The sequence below is a fragment of the Petaurus breviceps genome, unplaced genomic scaffold, assembly GCF_028583685.1.
Source record: "Petaurus breviceps papuanus isolate PSGF00001 unplaced genomic scaffold, PetGlider_PUasm1.0 90825, whole genome shotgun sequence".
In the NCBI taxonomy this organism is placed as follows: Eukaryota; Metazoa; Chordata; class Mammalia; order Diprotodontia; family Petauridae; genus Petaurus; species Petaurus breviceps.
This window is the reverse complement of record NW_027187353.1, coordinates 2747121-2773331: the sequence shown is the minus strand read 5'-3', so window position 1 is coordinate 2773331 and position 26211 is coordinate 2747121. Positions and strand designations below refer to the sequence as shown.

Sequence of the window (26211 nt, the reverse complement as noted above, 5' to 3'; positions counted from 1 at the left end):
ACAGCTCTGGGCCCCCTTGACTCTTTGCTCTCACCCTCCTCTCGTGTCCAGTCAGATGCCACATCTCATCATGTGTTTGCACAGCATCTCCATATAGATCATTCACACATCCATCCTCACTGATCATCCGGAGTCACCCTGCCCCCCAACTAGCAAAGCCCAAAGGTGATCATGTTAACTCCCCCGAGAAATTTCAGTGGCTCCCTCTTGCCTTGAGAATCAAAAATAAACGCTTGTGTTGGGCGATCAGAGCTCTTCCCAGCCTGTCCCCTTCCCCCTCTGGGATCCCCCTGCTCTGCCTGCCATTTGCCTGGGCCTTCCCACTAGCTTCCCCCAGTGCCCGGCATGTGCTCCCTCCTCACAGCTGCCTCTGGGCTCCCTCGTTTCTCATGAGGCTCAGCTCAGTCTCCTCTTTCCTTATGAAGCCTTTCTTCATTTCCCTCAGCCCAGACTACCCCATGTCCATTTGGTGTATACTTTGTGCCCACTTGGTGTGCACATAGGTTGTCTCCTTCAAGCCCCTGGAGGGCAAGGACTGTTTCACTCTTTGCTTTATCTCTGCAGTGCTCAACACAGGGCCTGGCACGTAGCAAGTGCTTGATTAACACCGATTGGTTGATAGATTACTGTTGAAACATTTAACCTTTTAATTTGATGTAGATCTGCCATTTTGTCCACAGTTATTCTTTCCTTATTCTAGGTTAAATTTCTTCCTGCATAGGTTTTTTTTTTTTTTTTTGCTTTTATCGGAAACAAACCTTCTTCCCTTACTTTCTGTATCAGCCCTTGATGAAGCACCTAATGACATTAACTTATGGCTGGGGTTGGTTTTTTTTTTCTCAGGTAATTCACATTGGGAAGATGGGAAAGTCTCTGGGACTGTGTACAGTGGTGATGAAAAGCTCACTGAACTTCTTGTGAAGGTAAATGATGTCTGCTTTAGGGGAGATGTCTCACCAAATGTCATATGCTACGTGTTCCATTTTGAAGAGAACAGAGCTTTAGAAACATTCAGCATTGAACTTCTAAATCCTGAGAATTGTTTGTCAGAGTGATCAGGTGAGAGATAAGTGGCTAAGAAAGGAAGAGAGGGGTAGTTGTGTGATGGCACAGGTGGATTTTAGGGAGTAGAGGGGCACGTTTTGTGTTAATGATAAACTTGAAATGAGTGGTTTGAAGAGGAATGAAAAGGTGTGAAAACCCAATTACAGTTTCCTCAGATTCTGTTTTGTACAAGTTGGAAAACCAATTTTTCTGGATGAATTCCCCTCCTTCTATGCCCAATGGAGTAACCAGATGGGTGGTTGGGCCTGTTTAGCCATCCCTTGGCATGGTTCTGTGTCCTTCCTGAAATGATACCCTTTTGCTTTATGTGCTGAGTTGCATTTCTTTGCAGGTTTATGGAGATTTTGCATGGAGCAATCCATTACACCCAGATGTCTTTCCAGGGGTTCGGAAGATGGAAGCAGAGGTTGTGAGGATAGTTTGCACCCTCTTTAATGGCGGACCAGAGTCTTGTGGCTGCGTAAGTAACTGCCCCTCTTAACTTGTCTCCCATTTCTTAGCCTGGGATTTCCTTTTAGGATTTGCTCAGAGAAGTTACCTAGGCTGCCCTTCACTTTGAGAGAGGCACCCTCTGGCAGTTGCTTGGTTGCACTGTCTCTGTGGGCTGAAAGCGGCATGGTGTTGTGGAGACTGTGCTGCTCTTAAGATCAAGAAACTGGGGATGGATTTCTGACTTGCTCACTCACTGTTTGGATTTGGATGTATCTTTTAGTCCTTTCAGACGTGGGGAATGATGTTTCCCTACCTCCCCTTGTAAGCTGTGCTTAGGAGGGCCCTTTGGAGCCTTAAAGCACCAGATAAGTGTTAGCTCTTCTCACTCCATTTCTTACCAGCAGATGCTGGCATTTGGGAGCAGGCGAGAGCTCAGGCTTAGTTGGGTGGGAAGCCTGTGCCCTTGAGGCCACATGTGGCCCTCTAGGTCCTCAAGCGTGGCCCTCTGACTGAATGCAAACTTTACAGAACAGATCCCCTTAATAAAAACTTGGACTCAGTCACAAGGCTGCACCTGAGGACCTAGAAGGCCATACGTGTCCTTGAGACCACAGGTTCCTCACCCCTGGTTAGACCGTGCCTCTTACAGCAGACCCTGTTCAGAGTCCTGTGTTGGAAAATGATCAGACACCTTTCTAAGCATTCACAAAAGGATGAAGCAATGAATTTCTTGTATTCAGAGCCCCCAGGCTGGTCAAGGGTCGAGTAAGCTCCTTGAGGGCAGGAATAATTTTTGTTTTTTTTGGTTATCTCCAGCTCCTAACAGTATTTTGTCCCTAGAAGGCACTTAAGAAATAAATATGTGTTGGATTGGACTCTATTCCTTCCAGTTCATCTTTTTTTTTTCACCCAGACCTGGGACTTTAATTTTTTTCCTTAAAAAATTATTTTAAAAATCTTGCTTTGAAAAAACAATGTATAGGCTTTTTTATGAGAACTAACATTCCAGATTTTTCTTGTGAGTTTCTTTCTCGTGAGTTTACTCATGGCTTTGGTCTTAGCATGAATTTCTGAGCCTAGAGAAGAATTCCCCCAAATCAATGACTCTGCTTGGTAAAGAAGGTCTTTGTTCACCCCTCATCCTCCAGCCCCACTCCTTCCATTGTGGGGTTAGGAGAGACTGTTTCCAGGGATTTCTGGTCAGGGGAGGAGCCCTGGGAGAAGAGAGTGTCTTCCTCAGAGTTGGCTGTTACCTCAGCCTTGGCTGCTCCAGCTCCTTCTTCTCTCCCTCAGCCTCCTCCTCTGCACTCTGACTGGAGGAATGGAGGGGGCACTCAGAGCTTTCCTTCATAGAAGGATGGATGTGGCCTTTTCAGCTCACTCCCCACTTTCTATGTGCCAATGATTGGCTTCAAGCTGGGCATCCCATGGTGGCCTCTGTCCTCCGGTCCCACTACTTTCTAGCTTCCTTTTGAGTGCTGTCTGTTCCCCCCCCCCCAATAGACTGCAAACTCCTTGAGGGCAGGGACTGTCTTTTTCTTAATTTTATCTCCGGTACCTGGGGATGTCCCTGGCACATACTAAGGTGCATAATAAGTGTTTACCAAGTTGAGTTTTCCAGGCCGCTTTGTTTAAATCTGAACTTAAACCATGTTTGGAGATGGGGGAACATTCAGGCTTGGCTTTGTTTGGATTGGATAAGCAGTCACTGCCTTTCTGCTTTTACCCTGCTGTGAAAGCTGAGTGATGCTATATGGAAATATCTGTCCATGAGCTGGACCTGTGTGATAGATTGTCAGTAGTGAAGGTAAATGTAAGCATATTTCCAATGAGTTTATTTTAGGAACATGAACAATAACTTTGTCCCATGTGTAGAGTTGGAACCACGAGTGTTGTGTGTTCAGACTTATTGGTGAAGGTACATGGCGCTGTGTGCATCCTCACGCGTTCTGTGGGAAGGAATGGAGTGAGCGTTTGTTCAGTGCTGGCTGTGTGTCAGATGTTGCGCTCTCCTCTACAAACATTCTCTCATCTGACCCTCACAACAGCCTCGGAAAGCAGGTGCTGTTATTCCCATTTTACAGTTTAGGAAACTGAAGCAAAAAAAAAGGCTAAGTGACTTGTTCAGTGTCCTACACCTAGTAAGTATTTGAGGCTGCATTCGAACTCGGGTCTTCTTGACTCGTGGTATCATCTTCCTGCTGTCACAGTCCTCTTCAAGAATGAAGGACGATGCTATTAATCAGGATTCTGTCATTACATCTTTTATTTCATTTCATCTTTCCATCTTGTAGCTTTCTGGAGCAGAGCATCCTTCCTTGGCCTCTAGTCCCTGTTTGTGTGTTGTCTTCCTCATTGGAACATAAGCTCACTGAGGGTGGGGATGGTCTTTGCATCCACAGCACTTGGTACATAGTAAGCGTTTCATGCAGGCTTTTTCATTCATTCAGCTTTCAAGGAATCCTTTGTAACCTTGTCATGCCTGTAGAGATCAGCTTGGAGCAGAGCAGCCTATAAGGCATCTTGCTCTCTCAAACCCAGCTAGTTGATATAGTTTAGCAAACAGAGTGAAGTCTTGTCTTATTTTCACCTGTCAGCAAGCTATGCCATATGAAGGCGAGGTCAGCTATAAAAGAGTGTCTGTGCAAGCCTGCCTATTTCTTTCTTCTTCTTTTATCAGGAATTGTCCTCATACATGTGAAGATGATTTTCATGAGGATTTTGTAGTGATGACTGAGTAGGTTGGTAGTTTTTGATGTGTTTCAAAAGGCCTTTTTTTTTTAGTAGTATTAATATCCATGATTTTTTCCCAAGAATTTGATCATCTTCCTCCTGCTTCATGTATTTTGAGAATTGATCCTTCAGTGCCCTCATAACTTTTGCCTCAAGCATGAACCCCTCTTGTGTACATTTGGTCTGGTCCTGTTCTCCTTCCTGCCTTGAATGCAGTTTCTACTTCTTCATACAATACAAATACGGTAGCTCCACTGTCATTGTTGGAGAGAATGCCTTCTTACAGAAATTTTACAGATATTTTTCATTTGTCATTTACTTCCTGTCCTTATTTCATCCCTAAATACTCTCAAGATCATTGGGTTTCTTGCCATGCTTTCTTATCTTTTCCCTTCTACTGTTTCTCACTGTTTTATGAGCTATTAGTATAGATAATTTATCATCTTCCTCCTTCAGATGATTTTACAGATGGTTTTATATTCTAAATTGGTGTTGCCCTTGGTTGCCATGTCTCTGCTGGGTCAGGGAATAGTATTTACTGAGTGCGGTGCTTCCTGGTTGTGGTTAAATTGGTTTAATTTTCTAAAGACTTCTCAGATCTTTTCTGGATCCAAATCTCCAATTCTCAGATTTTAGGAAATGGTTGCTGGTGGCTTTGACATGTTTTCTTTCATTTCCGATTGAACCTCTTTTGTTCAATGGCAGGAAATGCATTAGCACTTCAGGCAGTGTTGTGTCTGGGGCCAGTAATCGTTGCTGGTACTTCAGTGTGAAGGAATGCTAGGTTTCTCTGATTGGAGTGTACAGGGTTTGTCACCTGACCACCTGACCTTGTTAGGGAGTGGGTGTGCTTAGGAGTCTCCCTTGTAGAGTTGGGGTAGCCTGGTGCTCCTTGCTTCCGGCTGGCAGCAGCAAGCTTAAGAACTGGTTGTTCCTGGTTGCAGGAATTCCTGAACATATTTGTTGTTTTAAATTCCCTTGCCAGTATTTGGGGCCTGCCAGCCATGGACAAGCCATGCTGTTAGGAATCAGTCAAGAAGAAAAGATGTTTCAGATTAGTGACTCTTTAGAATAGTTATGTGATCCAGAGAACAGATGACACATGCATATTACATTTGAGACTATTGGTTCCAGTGTTTTCCCTTGTAACCAGAAGAAAATAACATTCACAGTAACTTGTAGATGTGCCACGCAGCTTTTGTAGGTGGGACTCTTTTCCCTCAAAACACTTCAAAGTGGAATGAATAGATGTTAGCTGGGATTATGCATTTGCTTCTACATTTTGCACTGGTTTGTGGCTGTGGAGGGTAGGTTGATGTGGGAATATTGGTTTTGAATGATCATACAAGACCGTCTTAAACCCTAACAGCACATTCTGTACAATCTCTTACAAAGCCAGACTGGAGAAGGCTTCTGTGTGTATGATTCTTCATTTTGCAAACCAGTGTAGTGAGTTAGACAAAACATTAATAGTTAGTGCATTTCTTCTTCCAACCCTTCCCATCTTTCACACCAGCTTTCCTCCATAGGTTGGGCCTTCCTGGGGATGCCATTATCAGCAACTTGAAGGAGAGCCAGTCAGCTGGTCTGGACTCACTCTGTGCTGGCTAGCTCCTTGGCATACTGCAGACACTTGGGGAGTTAGAATCCTTGATTCAGAGTACTCATGGTCAGAATGTTTAGGTGAAACTAAGTAGTCAGTTTCTGCTTAATTCATAATCAGTGCAAAGAAAGGGGTGAGGATTAGGATTAGGAGGTGGCCCTAACAGAATATGAGAGAAAAGGAGACTCAGAACAACTCTGGGTGATGGAAATAGCAGATGATAAAGTCTAGGAGAAGAATGAGCATAGAGATTCATGCTCTCTATTCTCAGCTGGGCCCTTACTTTTACACAGAATTCTTTTTATTAATCACTAATTGATTCACTCTTTTTTATTTTTTTTGCTTTTTGGAGGGCAGTTGAGGTTAAGTAACTTGCCTAAGGTCACACAGCTAGTAAATATTAAGTGTCTGAGGCCTGATTTGAACTCAGGTCCTTCTGACTCCAGAGTCAGTGCTCTATTCACTGTGCCACCCAGCCACCTCTAATTGATTCACTCTTGAGCTCTCTGCATTGGTCCCTCCAAACTTTCTCTTTTATTGAGTTCCTACAGTCACTTCTACATTTATCTCTTTGAGCAGATGGCCTAGATTCTCACTTCGCTGAAAAGTCAAAAATATCCATTATCAGCTCCTTCTTTTCCCCCTAATCTGCATCTCAGAATACCACGACATCTTGTCTTTTTATCTTCTTTGTTTTACATCATCTTTCCAGGCATATTCCCCCAGCTACTCAATGAGTCTTTCTTCTCTATCTTCTCTCCTCTCCTCTCCTCTTTGGTTCTATTCTGTAAGCTAACTCCTCTACTTGTGACTTTGATTCAACCTCTCTGTTTAAGCCAGGAGATTGTTTTGTCATTCATTTCCTTCCCATCTTCTGTCTCTCCCTATATACTGCCTCCTTTTGAGTTTCCTACAAATGGGATTAGATCTCACCTGTCTTTCCTTTGAACTTTTTCTTTTTCTGCTTCTGACTTCCCTGGCCTCACTCCTAGAAAGGTCTGTGCTTGCTGCCTTCACCTCCTCACCTCCCTCTTGCTTCTCACTCCATGTATATGCTGGCTCTGACCCCACCATTCAACTGAAAGTGTTCTCTCCAGTTTAGGAGTTATTTCTTAACTGTTTAATATTTTTATACTATTAAACCCAAACTTAAGTTCCCTTGGGTTTTGTGACTCCCATTTCTTGAGTGATGGTTTCTTCCCTGCTGCCTGTGAATGTGTCCAAATCTCTTTTATCCTTAAAAAAAAAAACAAAACTCCACAAGATCTACTGTCCCATTGACTATTGTCCTAGCTACCACACTCCTAGACAAAGCTGCCTGCGTTCATTGCTTACTCATGACATAACTCTCCCCTTGTTGGCTTCCTATCTACTTGTCCCCTTCTTTTGAATCTCCTTTGCTGCTCCTTCCCCACATCCCTTCCCTGAACTGGGAGCATAGGCCGAGGCTCTGTCCTGGGCCTCTCCTCATTACTGACTTTCCTGCATTCCAGTGGGTAGCTGGAGGAGCCTTCTCACTTTCTCTACTCTCTGTGGACCATTTCCCATCTCTGTACTTTTCCACTGGCTGCTTCCACTGCCAGTAATACACTCCCTTGCTTTTGCCTCGTGGAGGCCCTTCAAGATTCATTGCAAGCCTCGTTTGCTACATGAAACCTTTCTTGATCTCCCAACTTCTATTGTTCTCCCTCCCTCAACCACCTTGTATTTATTCTGTTTGGATTTATATCTTCTCTCCTGATCGGATGCCATTTCTTTGAGAGCTGGACCTGTTTCCTTTTTGTCTTTGTGTTCCAAGGATGCAACACAGTGCCTAGAGCAGAGTAGTAGTTGCTTCCTAAATGCTTTTTGACTGATTAAATCTCATGTCCTTTGCTGGCTTATTACCTTAGGATGGCTCCTTCCTCCTGAGACTGTCTTCAAAGCTCTGTCCTAGGCCTCTCTTAGTAATGCCACCTGAGCTGATGGGCTCAGTTACCGTGGCTGTGTAGTGGACTCCCACGTCTATAAAGCCAGCCTTGTACACTGGCCCCTGTCTGTAACTTCCTGCGTGATATCTCAGCACGTGGAAGTCTCATATTCAGCATGTCTAAAAATGATGCTTTCATCACCACTGTTCTTCCTGAAACCCTGGTTTATAAACTAGAATCATCCTTGACTCTTCTCTTTTTACTTCTTTACCTCAAGACCTTTTGATTCTACCTTCATAGCATCTCATAATCCTTCCTTTTCTTCAGTTTACAAGGCCCCTACCTGAGTTCAGGTCTTAATTTCCTCTCCTGGACTGTTGTAATAGCCACCTAATCTCCTTACACCTGGTATCTTCCCTTTCCTATCTATTTTCCACACAGCTCCCAAAACAATACTCCTAAGACATGGATAGAGATGACTGTCATTCACTTGCTCAGAAACCTTCAAGGTCTCTCTTACCTCGAGGAAGGCAAATTTCTTATCCTGGCATCCAAGGCCCTCAACTTTGTGGTTTCAGATTGGAATGAAGCCCTTTTGTAACATTAAACATGTCACCACATGTTAGTAATTGTATTATTCTTAGCCGCTTTTTTGGGTAAATTTGTGATGAGAAGCTAATAAAAGTTCAGTAATTTGCATTTAAAAACCATAATGGTATCTAAATACATTTGAAAAATAGTTTCATATATATGAGCATATATACATGTATGTATATATGAGACTTTTATTATAAAAGGTATGTTTCATGCTGCCTCTGGTTGGTGCTAAGAAAAGACTAAAATCACAGTGCTTTGGGGTATGTATAGATTCCCAGACAGGCTTTCTATTGCGTTGGCACAGAAGTAGTAAGATTCTCAAAGGGCCTTGCAGCTATGCCTTTGATAGTTCTCTGCCCCAGCTATTTAGGTGACCTGTAGACTGAGGTCATTCCAGGTCTTGACTGATGCAATTTGGGGTTGTTGGGAACCTCAAAATGTCTGGGTACAGGGTGAGTCTGCCTGAAAAGAATTCAAGCATTCAAGACTTCTTTCAGTCAAAGTAGTGAGGTTTATTATAAGGCCAGTAGAGCCAGCTAGATTCCTAATGAATCTGAATCTTGATGGGGGTGAAATTGAAACTTATATACAAATGAGAAGATCAGTACAGGATTAAGGAGTGGTAAATAGCTTGGGGTGGGCCAGGTGCAGACAGTGAAAAGAATTAAGTGGTCTGGGATCACCTGAGAGCCACTGGGAAAGGATTGTTGAGTGTCCAGGTAGGTTCGTTGGACAGGGCCAGGTGCCTCAAGCTAGAGGCCAGTGATCTACGCTGCTGAAATGTATGGGAAATTAAGGGTCCAGGTCCCCATCACCCTTTGGTGACCCTCCCCTCTATCTTTTTGCTCCTCCATGTGAATAAAACTGTTTTGTCTTAGGTGACCTCCTTTACTCTTGGTATTATGTGTGGGGTGAAAAACCCCATTCAAAATTTAATTAAGAACATGGAGGTTTCTCAGGATAAAAAGAGGACATTTTTATTCTCTTCCCCTGTAGGAAGAGGGCGGTCCTCTCCATGACAGATCAGGGAGAGGTGGCACGTTACAGAAGATGGAGCAAGAATTTATACCCTAACGCAGTCAAGCCCCCTCCTACCACTGTCCCTTCTCCCATTGGCTGGGAGGCGGGCTTACAATCTGAGCGTGAAATCTCTTCCAATGATAAGGAACAAAGAAGCTGCCACTATCCCTTATTGGCTTGGAGGTGGGCTTACAAAGATAAAGGAAATAGGGGATAGCCAGTCCAGATGTACCTATCCTTATTTGGCAAAGTGAAGAAGGGGAAAAGGTCACAAGCAAGGGTTGAGGTCAGAAACCCCTGAAGGGGCCTAATGCTGATGTGGCAGTAGGAAAGAAGGGGGAAGGGTAAAACCAAACTCTGGCTTGCTGCCACAACAAAACTTATGGGCTGATAAGTTTTCATTCAGTTAGATAAGCTGAGATCCCCAGCAGGGAGGGAGAGATGGAAAGGGTTGTAGGAGTGTGCTGAAGTGTGCTCAGTGGCATCCAAGAGAGAGTTCACTTGGCTTGTGAACTGAGTCTCATCTGTCTTCACGCCCATCATTGTTGGTAGCTCCTTCTTCCTGCTGCACCAACCCTAGAACCTTTTCTAAACTGTCAGTAATTCTCTGCCCGCATATACATTCCTATAGTCCTTGTAGCTCTTGTCCCTTGTCCTCTCTAGTCCTGTGCAGCTGTTACTTTGTAGCACATCTGGTGCTGCTTTAGCAGTTGATCTCTATACACAGATGCTGATTGGAGATCCCAGCAACAACTCTCTTTTTGTAGGACTAGGTTGGGCATGTGATTCTGGTGATTGGTGATTTGGGGAAGTGGTTTTGTTTAGCTCATGGCCCAGACCTTTGTACAGAGATTGAATCAGTGAAGGCTGAGACATTGCTGGAGCTTCGCCCATCCCATTCTTTATTTCCGAACCAGTCTGACTCCTAAAATGACATTCTGAGATTTCACTAGGTCACAAGCTACACCCTGGGGAATTGCCTCAAGGAATTGGAGCTCTATCTCTGACTCCATTTGCAAGACTTTGTTTTCCTTTGGTTTAGGCATTCAGTGACTCATCATTTATAAAACAAGGGAACTCTCCCAGTTACTCTCTGGCTCCTGGTTAAGGGTATGGGAATCACTTGTTTTATATGGACTTGCCAAGTCCCGGTGGCTCACTTTTCTCGGAAGATCTTCAGAATACCTCTTCACCACAGCAGCTTTAGGGCTTAGTGGTCTTTTCTTGGTAGGGTTACCTTCTCTGGAAGCCAGCCAGAACCACCATCTACCCCATCTCACTGAAGCCAAGGGGACGGAGTGTATAAAATTGGTTGTTTCCATTAATATATATTGTGTGTATACGATATGTAACATGCATATGTGACATATGACCTGAGGGGGAAAGTATGCTTAGAAATTGTACATCCAAAAAACATCTGTTAATATATTGGGTTTCCACTTTGGGGTATTGTCAAAAGACAGCCACATACTTGTGAACTTTATATTGGCCCTGCTCTGCTGATGTAGATCAAGGAATTCCTTTAGACTAATAATTTCTTTGTACGCTTGGATGGCCAGATGTCTGGAACCCAGGGAGCTGTTGAAATGACCTCTGAATCAAGTTCTTTCTAGTCTATATATGGTAGAATGACAGAGAAATATTTCGGGTCCTTCATAACCATGATTCATGTGGTTCCTATTTTAGGTAAACAGGATACGTAATCCCCTTCCTGACTAAGTGGTCACTGTTTTGCTGTCTTTTTTCTTGTTTAAGCTCAAGCCAGGCCTTCTAAGTCATCTTAGAACCTCAAAAGGTCGATTTTTCTCAAAATAGTTATCAGAAATTACTAATAGTTTCCTATTTGTTGCTAGACTTCTTAGGTCAAATGACTTTTTTTTTTCATTTAAGCAGGACCTTTTTATTTGTGAATAGGTCATATAGATTGGTTTCCATTGCAGCATACATACTTGCCACTATCCATATATATGTAAATACATGCATACATACACACATACTTGGTTTGTGCAGGTGTATATGATAATGATCCAGTTTTGTATCCATTTAACAGTTATAACACATTTTTGTAGTATCCTGTGAAATACACAATGCAGGTATTATCCTTATTTTACAAATGAGGAAACTGAGACTCAGAGAGTAGTAAATCAAAGCGACTGACCCCTGGGCACATAGCTGGTACTTATATGAGCCACAATTTTAACCCAAGTCTCCTGATCCCTTAAGTCCAATGTTCTATCTACTCCGTAGGGGGAGGTGGAAAAATGACTGGTTTTGGATTTGGTTTATTGGCCACCTTCAACCTCCATGTGAGAAGAAAGAGAAACTTCTTCAGGCAGGTATAAACTATTGAAAAACCAAAGGAAGAACCAGCATCTCAGTGGCCTTTGCCTCTCGCAGGAAGGTTAGCTTTGGCTCCACAGGTCAGAACATCCAGTGCATTCTGGAAGCTCCTTTCAGCTGCCTCCTTGCCTAATGTCTCCTCTTCCTTTTAGGTGACTTCAGGGGGCACAGAGAGCATCCTGATGGCCTGCAAAGCCTATCGAGACCTAGCTTATGAAAAGGGCATCAAATTTCCAGAAATGTATGTATTTGTTTCCCAGCCATGATATATTTTCTCTGCTAGAGTACCAGGTAGCAAGAACCCCTAAAGTAGGCCTGATGATCTCTTTTGGTACCTGGGACCCTTCTCATCCTCAAACCTTTGTTCCAAGTAGGGACTCAACCTGACAAGGCTTGGTACTCTTTGGAATTTAAGAGCTCCCTGCCATCTTGTGCCCCAGGTTCTTACAGGCCCTGGGTCTTACCAGTAAAATGATCAATTTGTATTTTTTGGGATGTGTTTGACTTCTTCCTGTTAGATTATAAGTGTCAGTTGATTGAGGAAAGCCTTTTATCCTTCTTCTTTTGCCTTAAGACAGACCATTCTAGCCACAAGCTTCCCCTAATTTACCCCAAAACGATCCGTCCTTTTGTCTCTGGCCTTTTCTTGGAGCCTTGACCTGCTGCCACCCAGTGGACTGACCTTTTTTAGCATTTGTTTTCCCCACCTGCTGGTATCTGAAGCAGGACCAAGAGCCAAAGTTACACATGATCCCCTTTGCCAATGATTCTTGGGGGTCAGCTGGTACTGTCCCTTCCCTTCGCTGGGTAAACGTGATTCTTTTAAGAGCCACAGTTTGGTGGCTTGTATTGAGGGAAGCTCATTGCTGTTTCTAAGGTAGGGCGTCCTGAGAGTTAATTCAGATAAGTCTGAAAAAGAAGATCTGAGCTTGGCCAGTTTCCTCTTTTAATATTGTTTGAAACTTTGATCCCATTTGGTTGTGAGAATTTTTCCTTAAAGCAAAAGGGAGACTTCAGTTTCTCATTTTACTTCTTATTAGACTTGTGTTCATGGAGCACTATGATGGGTTTCCTTCCTGGTCCTTTTAAGTGTCACCAGGTGACATTTCCAGAATAATGAGAAAGGGGATTAAAAAAAATAAATTGTTCGAGTTGGTTGTTAGTTCTGTTTATCACTTCACTCTCTTCCCTTTTTCTTATGTTGACCTGATTTTCCTTCCTTTCTCCTTTGATGTGGTGGATAGAATTCTGGACCTGGAGTCAAGAACATCTGGATTTCTAGTCCTCCCTCAGACATGTATTAGTTATGTGACTCTGGGCAAATCACCGACCCTTCCTGGGTCTCAGTTGCTTCATTTGTGAATGAGGGACTTGCCCTTGGCCTCTAAGGTCCTGTCCATTTCTGAATGTGTGCTTCTGTCTCCTAGTGTGGCCCCTGTCAGTGTCCATGCTGCTTTTGAGAAGGCAGCCCATTATTTTGGGATGAAGCTGATACGTGTCCCACTGAATAAGAATATGGAGGTGAATGTCAAGGTGAGTTTCCTTGTCTGAGCTCTTTTCAACCATCTTGCCTTTTAGGAGGATGAGGATTGCATCCATGTGGTTCATTTTATCCATTGTCACATTCAAATGAGAAGTGGTGGGTTATGAGGGACCTGGGTTCAAGTCCTGCCTCTGATACATACTGGCTTTGAGACCCTGGGCAATGAGTTCACCCTTTCAGTGTTCTAAGCAACTCTCTAAGACCATAAGCTTCAGAAGAAGACAGCTCATTGGATAGAGCCCTGGGCCTGGAGGCAAGAAGACCTGAGTTAAAATCCAGCCTCATATACTTACTAGCAGTATGACCCTGGACAAGTCACCTGACCTATATCACAGGTCCATCCATCTCCCTCTCCCTGTTCAAATAGGCATGTAATAATATATTTTGGTGATAATAGCTAGAATTTTGAAAACTCTGGCCACCACATGTGCTCAGATCACAGAGTGAATTCTTAATGAGGAGTGCTGAGCTGTGGGTCCTCTTCTCTCTCCGTGGACTTCACATGAGCCCCTGAGAAGGAGCCCACACTTCCCATGGGTTTTGGAGGTGTTGTGGGAAGGCTTTGCCTTCCTCCTCCTCCACTCTGGCAGGTTGTTGCCTGGCCCTTGGTCATCCTGTACTGCTTGTGCTCTGCTGGGATCAGCAAGCTCTCTCTTCCCAGGCAGGGGAACTGTAGTAAGAGTAGGGAAGCTGGGACAAGCGTCTGGCGGCTCTGGACCCTTCTTGGCCACCTTGTGGGCATTCTTATCTTCCTTCCTTCTCTTTAAATCTCCAGGCAATGAGAAGAGCCATTTCCGGTAACACTGCCATGCTTGTCTGTTCAGTGCCTCAGTACCCCCATGGTGTGATAGATCCTGTCCCTGAAGTGGCCAAGGTACTGGGGGCGCTACGGGCTGTTAGGAGTGGCAGTGGGACTAAAGTCAGCCATATTGGGTTGGGCATGATGGATAAAAGCAGGATTCAACCTGGGGTTCAGTCATACCAGCAGCAGAGAGATGTGGCTGCTGAGGAGTTAGGTGATTTCAAGCTTCACATTTTCTGTTTGCATCGTTTTGGGAAAGGTGGGTGAGTGTAGGATTCCGTCATCTTGTATAAAAACTTGGTGCTAGTTCATGAAACATCCCCTTGTTCCCGCTCTCTGAGACTGCATGACCTTTGTCTGCTCTTTTCCTCCCAAATTATGTTGCAGTGACATGCAGATATTGTGCTTATTTATTTAATTAAACAGCTTGCATATCAGAAATTGGCTACTGGTGGGTGGAGTATCAGGAAGAAAGACAGCCTAGCTCCCTCCCCAAATCTTCGGAAATCTAGGAAAAAGTCATAGGGAGTCATTTTTCTAGCTCAGGGTGTCTTAGGAAGATAGAGAGGTCTGCTGACTCTGGGGACAAGGTCTGGCCAGGAATGTGCTGTGAGAGGAGCATTCTAGTGACCAGGGATTTAAAGAGACAGCACTCCAGGGCAGAAAATCTGAGATCCCTGAATGAAGGCAGCTCTGTCACTTGGCCCCCCCCCTCCCCCAGCCTGGTCTGAGGCCACAGACTCAGGATAGAGAGAGGTCCACAGAAGAAGTGCAGACTCTGGCTGTGTCTTGAGGAAGGAACAAGTTCTGAAACAAGCAGGAGCAGAGCAGGGGGCTCTGTGTGTCTCTAGCCTAGAACAGAAGTAGCTGGGGAATAACCATGGCCAGAGTTTCAGACCAGAGAGGCACCTGCAGTTCAGTGTCTCAGAATCTGCAGAGCCACCAGTGGACTAATGGCTGAGTCTATGGAAACTCCAGACTAGGGGCAAAATGACAGACCCAACCCTGGGTTAGGAACTAGAAAAGCACAGACCTGGAGAGCAGTGAGCAGGTTTTACTCTGTATCACATCACTTTCAGGGCACTGAAAGCTTCAGGACCCCTGTGAAAACAGCAGAAGGAAGTAAGAGGACAAAAACGTAGGTCAGATATTTCCCACAGAAATGCACAGAGACCAGCACTGAGATAAAGTCCAAAGTAAAAAAGCAAGCTGTAAGAATAAGAAAACAGAAAAATAATTATACCATACTATTATGGGGGCAGGGAATCTCAAGACACAAACCCAGAAAAATTACTCTAAAATAATTAAAAGCAAAACCTCAAAGAAAAATTTGAGTTGGACACAGGTCCAGCCAGAATTACTGGAAGAGTTAAAGCATGAGGTTTTAAAAAAAAAAAAAGAACAGAAACAACATGAATGAATATACACCAAATGACACAGCCTCTAAATTCTTAAGGAAAAGTTACAGGGAGAAATAGACAATTTACCCTTCTCAGACCTAGATAAATCTAACCACAAAATAACAAAAATGAAGGACCTGAATAGAATTTTAGAAAAGCTAGTTATGATAGACCTTTGGAGAATGTTGAATGACAGTAGAATGGAGACCTATTTATTAGTTATGCCTGATACCTTCACAAAAATGACTATGGATAAAGGCATAAAAATCTAATAGATGCAGAAATATTAAATGTTTCTTTTACCAACCATAATGCATTAAAATTACATTCAATAAAGGAACATTGAGGGAAAGATTAAAAATGAATCGAAACAAAATAACAATCCTAAATAATGGGTGGGTTACAGAACAAATCATAGAAACATTTAATGATTTCATTAAAGATAACGGCAATAAAAAGACAGCACATCAAAATATTTGGGATGCAGCCAAAGCTGTTAGGAGAAAATTTATTGCTCTAAACATTTTCATCAGTAAAAGAGAGAAAGAACAGACCAATTAATTTGGGCATGCAACTAAATAATTAGAAAACCAACAGATTAAAAACAATCACTTAAAGCACCAAAATAGAAATCCTGAAAACCAAAGGACAGATTAACAAAATTGAAAGCATAAAACCCACTGATTTAACCAATAAAACTAGGATCTGTGGTTTTTGGGGTTTTTTTGGAGGGGGTGTTGTGTGTGTGGGATAATAAGTCATTAGCTAATTTGATTAAAAAAAAGAAAACCGAATTACTAGTGTCAAAAATGAAAAAGAGGAAAAAGGTAAATTCACAACCAGTGAAGAAGAAATAAAATGAATTATTAGGAGCCATTTTGCCCACCTCTATGCCAATAAAACTGACGATCTAAATGAAATGGATGAATATTTACAAAAATGTTAGCTGCCCAGATGAACAAAAAAGGGAATAGCGTGCTTAAAGCCCTCAAGACCCTTTGCCCCATCAGTACTGCTAGTAGGTACATAGCCAAAGAGATGAAAATAAGAGGAAAAGAACATGTATGTACAAAAATGTTTATAGCAGCTCTTTTTTGTATTGGCTAAGGACTGGAAACTAAGGGGATGCCCATTAATTGGGGAAAGGCTGAACAAGTTTGTTTATGAAGGTGAGGAAATACCATTGTGCTGTAAGAAATGATGAAGGGCAGTTTCTTTTTTTTTTTTTTTTGTATTTTGGAGGGCAATTGGGGTTAAATAACTTGCCCAAAGTCATACGGCTAGTGACTCCGAGGCTGGCACTCTACTCACTGTGCCACCTAGCCGCCCCAAAGGGCAGTTTCAAAGAAACTTGGGAAGACTTGTATGAACTGATACAAATTGAAGTGAATAGAACCAGGAGCAGCACACTGTCTACGATAACAACAACACTGAAAAGAGAACCAAAGACTCTGTGTCTTGGATCAATAAAATGAGCCACCGCAGTTCCCAATGATGTGTGATGAGATGTGCTTTCCACCCCCAGATGGAGAGCTGGTGGGCCCAGGGTGCACACACATGTGCGTGCACACGTGTGTGTATGGCATTTATATTTTGGACGTGGCTAATTTGGGAATTTGTTTTACTTGACTGTACACATTTGTAAGGGGTTTTGTTTTCTTGCTTTCTCATTGGGCGGGAGAAGAGGGTGAGAGGGAGAGAATTTGAAACTGAAAATGAAATGAAATTCTATTTTAAGAAAGAGTAAAAAGAAGTTAGCTACTAAAGATATTATTTTGTGGTTGAATAGAATTAAAGGATGAATGAAGTATAGTAAGAAGGGAGGTTTTGCTTTCTAAAATAACATGCCTTTGTGTGAAACACTGGAGAGATTTTGGGCATCTCCAGTTTTCGTTTCTTTTTGCATCAGATGTAAATACAGAATAACTTTGTGTTGAGTCCACCTTTCCTGCTGTGTTCCATCATTGGGTTTGTCAGTGTCCTGAATGACTTCTTCTGTTCTTTGTTCTCTTGGTGTAGCTGGCTGTCAAGTATAAAATTCCTTTCCATGTAGATGCCTGTTTGGGGGGCTTCCTCATTGCCTTCATGCAGCAGGCAGGCTACCCACTGGATCAGCCCTTTGATTTCCGGGTGAAAGGCGTGACTAGCATTTCAGCAGATACTCACAAGGTAAGAGGAGAAGAGAGCCCTGGACTCTTCGCTGGCATCGGCTGTGAGTGTGGCTGGAAGTGCGCGTGCCCTGCTGTACTGCGCAGCTCTGAGCAGTCTCCCGTTCTGGAAATCCAACTTTTGGTTCTTAGCTCCCACCAAGGCAAGAGAGCCAGACAGGAGGAGTTCCTTTTGTGGTTAAATGAAATGGCTGGAAGGAACTGCTTAGAATTTGTTACCTCTTTGCGACTGCAGGAATCTTGTTTGAATGTCTCTAATCTGAGAGTTCTATCATCTCCATGCTTGTTGGCGGAAAAGGCCATTTCTTATTTACCTGAAATCTTGAGATTATGGGGGTAGGAGTGTATAAAAAACTGGGTGTAGCCGAAGTTTGGAAGCCCCTTGGTGCCCCTCCCCCCCATTTGAAATGTGCCTTGAAGTAGACTAGATAGATATCATGATAATCAGCTGGGGAGCCTTGGGCAGGCTTGGTGAAGTGGGGCCAAAGGTGGGGCACTCTTTGCCTTGCTGGTATTTGAGTAGCTTTGGTTGTATTTTCAGAATGTCAGTTAAAGTCATGTTTTTTGATGTGTGAATGCTCAACAGTGAATTTTTGATCCCAGCCTGCTGCCTTCTCACCACTTATAGAAGGCTTCTTAGACTTTCCCCACAATCCAGCCAGGGTCTGCTCAGAGGATAGATCAAACTAGGGAGGCAGATTTGCTGTAAGGAAATCATATGGATTCTCAGCCAAACATAAGTGATTATTGGGTTTTTTCCATGGTTTTTTGCACCAATCTTCTCCAAAGATTGAGATGAAGATCATTCCTTCACAGATGAAATACTGAACAAAAAAGTCAGCTTCTTGGCAGGAAGGGATGGTGTATGTGGAGCAAGCTGTAAGCTTTTACTCCCAGCATTTGGACTCCACACTTTCCTGCTTCCTCATGGGAATTTATTGTAATTTTTCGAGTTAGGACCAACCTTAGAAAGAGTTTAGTCCAACCTTTCATTTCACAAATGAGGACGCTTAGGTCACACATCTGTTAGAGGCTGGGATTTCTGACTCCAGGTCCTTTGCTCTTTCCATTTTGACCTTATTGCCGATTATTCTGACTACATTTTGGTGACTTGAAAGAAAGAAAGAAAAGTCACCTTTGCAGTCTGGCTGAATTTTGATTGAATATGAATTGCAGTTATGCCAACATGAAATGCCTGGAGTCATTATGAAAGGGGGCATTTGATCAGGGTGCTAAAGGGAAATGGATCAGTCCAGTGAAGAAGCAGTGCTGCCCAGAGTGGTGGGAGGCGTACGCTGCTGCTGCGTAGACTCGGCTGGGCAGTGGGGTCTCAGAGCCATTGACTGCCCTCCATCTCTTCTGCTTCCTCTCCTTCTAGTACGGCTTTGCTCCTAAAGGCTCGTCGGTGGTGCTCTACAGCAGCAAGGAGTACAGGCGCTACCAGTTCTTCGTTTCCCCCGACTGGCAGGGAGGGATCTACGCTTCTCCCACTATGGCAGGATCTCGGCCTGGTGGCATCATTGCAGCCTGCTGGGCCACCTTGATGCACATGGGGGAGAATGGCTATATTGAGGCCACCAAGAGCATCATCAGAACTGCCCGCTTCCTCAAGTCAGAGTACGTCTGTCCTGGATGCTTCTGTTCTTCCTCTCCTTCTGGCCCCAAGAACCAAAGCCTCTAACCAGGAAGGGCTGGCCTTTAACCTCAGGCCTTTTCATGTAGGATGAAGCCATCCTCTTGGGGCTGCCTGGCTGCTAACCTGGCTGCCATAGATAATGGTAGGCCTCTTGTATCCAACCCTTGTTGTGGGTGGTGGCCCCTCAGAACACTGTCCTCCTTGGGCTGAGGTGTTAGCTTTTATCTCACTACCCTTGGAGTCTGATACGGACCAGGGCTCTTGAATTTTCAAGTTCAGCATAAATATCTATTCCTAGCTTTGGCTTAAACCTGATAGAAGAGCAGAGAAGGCACAGGGTATTTCAGGTTTGATGCGTGGCTCTCCTATTGCATGTGTCCTTGAAGGCTTTCATTGCACGGGTCCCAGGGCTCGGACCTTAGAAGCCTTAAGTTTTTATTGAGTACTGTCAATGTGCAGGATATGATTTAAAGTGGATGATCATAAAAGAACCACCTGTGACCAAATATCTGTTTTTTCCTTTTTTTAAGGCTAGAGAAAATCAAAGGCATCTTTGTTTTTGGGAACCCCCTGGTGTCAGTCATTGCCCTAGGCTCTCATGACTTTGACATCTTTCGACTCTCCAATCTCATGACTGCCAAGGGTTGGAGCTTGAATATTCTGCAATTCCCGTCAAGGTAAGACTGCTGCTGGCTAGGGGACTGCCCCAAGGTAGCCCAGCACAGAGTGTCTGTGGCCAGGGAAGTCATGGGAGTTTGGCTGTGGGCCAGGAGAGCAAAAACCTGGGGTATTTCTAGGATCCCCTAGTGTATGCATTGGCTGCATGGCAGAATGTAAAGGTCAGCTCATTCTCCAAGGCGCAGGAGTCCTGATGAAGATGTTACCCATAAAGAGGGTTAGGGTTGCTCTGGAGACCCCAAAATACCAGCATGCCAGGTCCTGTGGAATGAATTCGACTCAAGTTTTCTCAGCTAAAGAAAAGTAAAGTTTATTAAAAGTTCGCTTGTATTAATTAGACACAGAGTAAGTCTGTGCTAGGTCATTCTATGGTGCTCTCCCTATTCTATGACGCTCTCACATACATGGAGACAAGATGAGGTCTTATATACGGAAGGTTGTGGGAGGAATCTAGGGGTGGTCTAGAGGAGGAGTTTGGGGAGGGTCTTCAGGAGGAGTTAATGAAGTCAGTGAGTGATTAAGGGTGGGAAGTTGCTGGAGGCTACCTGGAGACTACAGACAATGGTGGGCTAGGCCACTTCAAGGGTGGATTGATATTTGATAGGAGGATGGGATATATAACAGAGGATGGGAATGCCAAACAGAGGTTTAGCCCACTATGTAGGGCTATTTAATCAGAGTTCAAGGGGGGTTCCCAGAGCCTGTACCTCAAGGACTCAAGGAGAGCTTGAGGGGGCTCCCAGAGCCCATACCTCATCACTGGAAAATCGAGTGCATTCCCTTCTTTTTACAGATGAGGAACTGGGGTTTTGAGAGACTGTCATTTGCTCCTGGGACAGCTCCTAGCTGACCGAGTTAGAGTTCAAGCTCAGAGGCCAGGTTGGGTGTCTTTTCTGTTCATGCCAGACTGTCTTCCAATGTCTGGGTTTCCATGGCTTTTAGGAGCTTAAGCTCTTTTAAAGTGAGTTGTGGGTGCCAACTCATGTCCGTGCTTGAAAGTTCTTGACTAATTCCTGCTCTGTGTGATGTCCCTCAGGTACTTCACAGATAAATGGGGCATGGCTCCTGGCGGTTCTAGATGTGCACATCCCACAGTGCTCTGGATTAGGGGAGCAGAGCATTTTTAGGGGTGACACTCTTCCCTCTTTACCTGAGCTGTTTCTTGGCCCTGCCTGGGAGTCCCAGTGCTCGCATGTGCCCTGATACTTAGGAGACCAGCGCCTTGGATAACCGGGCTCACCCCATGAACTTGCTGAGACCAGGGAAGTACTTTTTAATTTTTCCTGTTCTTTCTCCCTCAGCATCCACATCTGTATCACCCTACTGCACACTCGCCCCAAGGTTTCCATGCTGTTTCTGAAAGACGTCCGAGAGTCTGTCACACAGATCATGAAGAATCCCAAAGCCAGGACGACAGGCATGGTAGGGAGCCGTTTTTCTCCACTCTTTGGAAGTTAGTAGGGTGATGGGTAACATGGGATCATAGGGCTTTAGAGCTGAGAGAGTCCTTTAATGTCCTCTAGAACGGCCTCCTTTGTGAAAGAGGAAACAGTTCAGACAGTGACTTCACTCCTGGTCATGTGGGCCCCAAGTCCTGAGCCAGAATATGGACCCAGGTCTTCTGAAGTATTTGTTTGACAGGAGAGCATCATACACCGTAACAGCAGCAGTGTGTGATGACTGACTCTGATAGACTTAGCTCTTCTCAGCCATGCAGGGTTCTAGGACCGTCCCAAAAGGCGCGTGATGGAAAACGCCGTTCACACCCAGAGGAAGATCTGTGGAGCCCGAGCGCCGATCACAGCATTTTATTTGCTCTCTCTTTTTCTCATGGTTCCTTCTGTTGGTTCTGATTCTTTACAGCATGACTAATGTGAAAATATGTTTAATGTGAATGTATTTGTAGAGCCTGCATCAGACTTCATGCCGTCTTGGGGAGGGGAAAGGGGAGGGACAGGGAGAAGATTTAGAATTCAAAATCTTGTGGAAGTGAATGTTGAAAACTAAAAATCAATGAATTAATAAAAAAAAGAAAGTTAAAAATGTTTGTTTGAAACAGGGGAGGGAACAGCTGAAATGTCCTTTCTGAGAATCTTTCTGTTTTGGTCTAGGGGATTGTGACCTTGGGTGGGAAGATTTGAAGTAAGAATGGAAAACTCCCAGGGCTGGTGGGGGTTATAGGAGAGGGCAGGGGGAGTTGGGATTTAATTCAGAACTGCTGACTGCAGTTTTTTCCTTTCCTTTGTAGCAACAGTAATGTCAAATATTGTTTGTATTTGCAGGGTGCCATTTATGGGATGTCCCAGACTGTCCCTGACAGGAAGATGGTAGCCGAATTGACAGAGGCCTTTTTGGACAATCTTTTCTGCACAGACACGTATCAGGGCAGTCAGAAGAATGGTTCCCCCAAATCTCACTGATCCTGTGGGATGCCTTCCAGCCGTGGGCCTGTGCTGACCTCTACAGGAAGCAAGCCACTCGGAACCGAGGCGGGTATTCACATTCCACTTCAAGATACGCGGATTTGAGGGATTCTTCATTGACTTCTCTCCAAGCCCCAGGGTTGCTTTTAATTTGGAGAGAACTGAAAGATTTCCTCCTGTAATGATCTGGTCCCTGTTCTCATCTCTCCCTGGGCATTTTCTCAGCTGTCTCACCCCTAATCACTGTGTGGCTATTCTGATCTCTCCTGGTTCCTGAGGGCAGCGAGGGTGTGGCTCTGAGAAGTGACCAGCAGCCTCCCCTTGCTTCTTCCTTTGTCATTCTCAGCCCAGTCTGTCCTAAGGCACCCTCCTTCCTCTAAGCTGATTTGGGCTTCTGCTTCCAGTCAGCACCAGGAGGAGATAACTGGACCGACTTGTGATGATCATGGCTGACTGCTCTTTGTTCAGGAGGCTGCCTGGCCTGAACCATTGCTCTGGGGCGATGAGGTTGGATCGATCCATTTCCTCCCACAGAAAGTGGCTCAGTTCAGTCCTGCCATACCCCCAAAGGGAAGACTGGACTGAACTTAGCCACTTCTACACAAGTCCCCTTTGGTTGTGGGACTGCTACTCACGGTCCTTTTCCTCTCATGGGTTCAGGGTCCTCTGTGGGTTGGATAAAGGAAATGCTCACCAGGGTACTCTGGCATCTGTCACTGGAGTTTGTTCCCTGAACTGGAGAGGGTCTATTACCCCCTGCCTCCACTCCCCTAGGTCTTGCTACAGGCAGAAGCTAGACTCCACTCTATTGGAGGGGGGGGGACCCAAGCTGGGGGTGAGGGGGAAGCACTGAAATTTGTTCTCTATTCCTCCCTTTGTCTTTTTTTCTTCAAGCCATCCTGTAGCATAAAACTGGTAAATGAGTTGTAATCCTGGCTACTTGAAGGCACATTTGAAAGGGCATTCACCAATCTGCCTTGACTTATTCTGGCTGTTTTTGAGGAGGCCGTGGGATCCCCATTTCAGGCCCAGTTAATGCCCCAAACCTTGCTCAAGTCCCCATGGTACTTAAGGCAGCTGAGGCACAGGCTTTCTCTCTCATCCCTAGCTCAAAGGGAGCAGGCTCAGGGCAACATCTTCATTAGAAATAAGGGGCCTCGTGGGGATTGCAGTCTGGCCTGATGCCTGCAGTTCCTTAGGAGACCGATATCTCAGGTTGCATGGGGCAAGGGCGCAGATCTTGTGTCTGCCCCACACTCTCACTCTCTTTAGTGCTCTGCTCTGCCGGAGCTGTCCCGCTTTCTGATTTCTTAGTACTGTGCCTTTCTCTGCCATAGCAAGCAGCTGCTCCAGGCCCCAGGTGTTGGCGAATTATATCTACTGACTTCTTTTATTACCAACCCTGCTGTTTTTATGGGATTTTTATGACAGAGCTATAGGACGTTTAACTGTGGGCTGTTCCCTTCTTCAGGGATCCTGGGAGTGTCCAGCTTATCCACTGGCACAAGGTTGGCAGATCCTGTGACCTCCCAAAGCTGTGAATTTGTATTTACACATGCCAGTGGGGAAGGAGAGTCACATTTTTGTCTTGCTTATTTGAAGTAGCAGAGTAATGGGATTGCCAGCTGTTGTTAATTATGTGATAGTACTGTATGTCTGATTCCTGTTATTTGTTTTGCCCTATTTTCTGTACGTTTTGCCCCAAGGGATTTGGAGGAAGGGGAGAAGTCCCTTGGAGCTGAAATCACATGCTTCATTTTCTTTTATCAACCATCCCTCCGACCCATTTAATTTTTCTGTGTAAGGCGCCACGTTGTGATGGTGCAAGTAGTTTGGAAATTGCAGAAACTGTACTTGGGTCTTATGTGTTCTGGGGGATTCAGAGCCCTGGAACCGGCCAGCAGGCACCCATGCTCTGTCGTTGGCTGCCGGGATGGAGATGCACTCCTTGCCCAGCAATGCGTTCTGGAGCTGTGGAGGTCTCTCTGCAGACCAAGCCCTCGAGGCTCTTCTTCCCTATTTTCCAAGGAACTGAGAGCCACACTAATTGTCAGTCCTGATGCTGCCTTAATTCCAGGTTTCATTCTTTTTTAAAGTCTCTTTCCTTCTGTCTTCCAACTTATCCATAATTGTACTGTGATGGTGTGTGTAAGCTGGTCAGCAACCCAGGGCAAGTCAAATGGCTCTTCCTTGGTTTACTCTCTCATTTCTTCTTTCTCTTGCTGGTAGAGAAGTAGCTATGTGAGACATGTACTACACTCTTAATACTGTTCTCAGCCTCATACTTGGAAAATTGACGGTACTTTTCCCTATTACCCTCCCTTCTCTGCCAAGCTGCAGTAGTAACCTTGAAAAACAATTAAACTTCTAAAACCTTCATCACTGTGGAAGATTGGAGTCATTTATAACCTGGCACAGGGGTCAGGAGATTCCAGGATGGGAGGGGTTGCTTCTAGATGGCACAGCAACTGGGTGATCTTCTCTTGGGAGGTGGCGTCATTGACCATCAACATCAGACCTTGCTCAAAAACCCTGGCGTTGGCCGTCAGATTGGGACCGCCATTGTTGGGGAGGAAGGCCAGTGTGAGTGTGAATCCTTTCTCTCATGATGACTAGTAACCTGCAGGCCCACACAGCACTTTATTGGCAGGCACTTTGACTTTTGGTTCTCGTTTTCACACCCTAGGAAAGAAGGGCAGAGATGTTGGAGATACCTGTTTTAGAGAGGATGAGAACCCTACTCCTGGTTCCCAAACAGGTCCCTGTCACTTAACATCGTCAGAGTCTAGAATTCTCTTTAGCTTTAAGGCAATGGCATAATGAAACAGTCTTATTTGTCTCTGGCTGGCGATGGGACTCTAGTCTAGGAAAAGGGCAGGAAGGCTTCAGCCCCAGCATTCCTTGCCGCTCAGTGGTAAGTGGTGGTGAGGGTAGAGCTTTGAGCGTGGTGTCCCCTAATGTTCCAGACAGGAATTGGGATGGAAAGTATTCTAAAACTGGGCATACAGGAGCCGAGCAGACTCAGGCAAACCATCTTTTTTTTTTTTTAATTGGATTTCAGCTCTTCCGGACTGCCATTGACTTGGCTTCAGAAGAGCCTTAGCCATGCTCAAGGAGGCCAAGGCTGCTCCATTGATGATATGCCTTCTTGTTTGGGGACAGTGCCCCACAGGAAGCAGATCCAGAAGATCCAAAGCTTTGAGGCTTAGTGAATTTGGGCTCATTCGAGGATTGGCATGGCGCCACACGATGGAGGTAGCTTCTCTTTCTGTTAAAAGATGAATACTTCGCTCTTTGTCATGATTGTCCAGAAGTGACTGGAAGGGAACTATCCTCCACTAGTAGTAACAAGCAAACGTCGAAGGCCTCATCTGACAATGTTGTAAAATGAGTCCATGCACATTTATTAAGCACTTATCGTATACCAGAAACTGGGGTTAGAAAGAAAGGCAGAAGACTGGGTGTGTTCTTAGGAAGCCCATGGCCCCTCAGGGGAGACAACATGCTTACAGCTCTGTACAAACAAGATTGACAGGATAAATGGGAGAGGGAAGGAGCTGGCATTAAAAAGGGGAATCAGGAAAGGTTCCTTGTAGAAGACGGGGTTTTAGCTGGGGTTTGATGGAAGCCAGGAAGTAGAAAGAGGGAGAGGATTCCAGGTCTGGGGGATAGCCAGGAGCACGTCTGCAGTTGGGAGAAGGAAGCCACGGGCACTTGCCTTCTGTAAGGTGTAAGAGCATTGAAGAGGTGGGGGCTGGAGGAAAGGAGGGCAGCTGGGAAGGGATAGGAAGGCACTGGAATGACAGAGACAGACAGAGAGAGAGAGAGAGAGAGAGAGAGAGAGAGAGAGAGAGAGAGAGA

General features: G+C 44.8%; 1 protein-coding gene across 6 annotated transcripts in view; it reads left to right on the top strand.

Moving 5' to 3' along the window:
- SGPL1 (sphingosine-1-phosphate lyase 1) overlaps positions 1-24729 on the top strand; it is an 84016-nt gene extending 59287 nt beyond the window's left edge. For all 6 annotated transcript variants that reach the window (XM_069071112.1, XM_069071108.1, XM_069071114.1 and 3 more), the window contains 10 exons: positions 844-923; positions 1397-1525; positions 11853-11941; positions 13128-13233; positions 14019-14117; positions 17465-17614; positions 18992-19230; positions 19780-19926; positions 21229-21349; positions 22210-24729. In XM_069071112.1, the coding sequence (XP_068927213.1) occupies positions 844-923; positions 1397-1525; positions 11853-11941; positions 13128-13233; positions 14019-14117; positions 17465-17614; positions 18992-19230; positions 19780-19926; positions 21229-21349; positions 22210-22347 (1298 nt within the window). In that variant the 3' untranslated portion in view covers positions 22348-24729. The remainder of the gene's footprint in view (positions 1-843; positions 924-1396; positions 1526-11852; positions 11942-13127; positions 13234-14018; positions 14118-17464; positions 17615-18991; positions 19231-19779; positions 19927-21228; positions 21350-22209) is intronic.
- The last annotated feature ends 1482 nt before the right edge of the window (positions 24730-26211 follow it).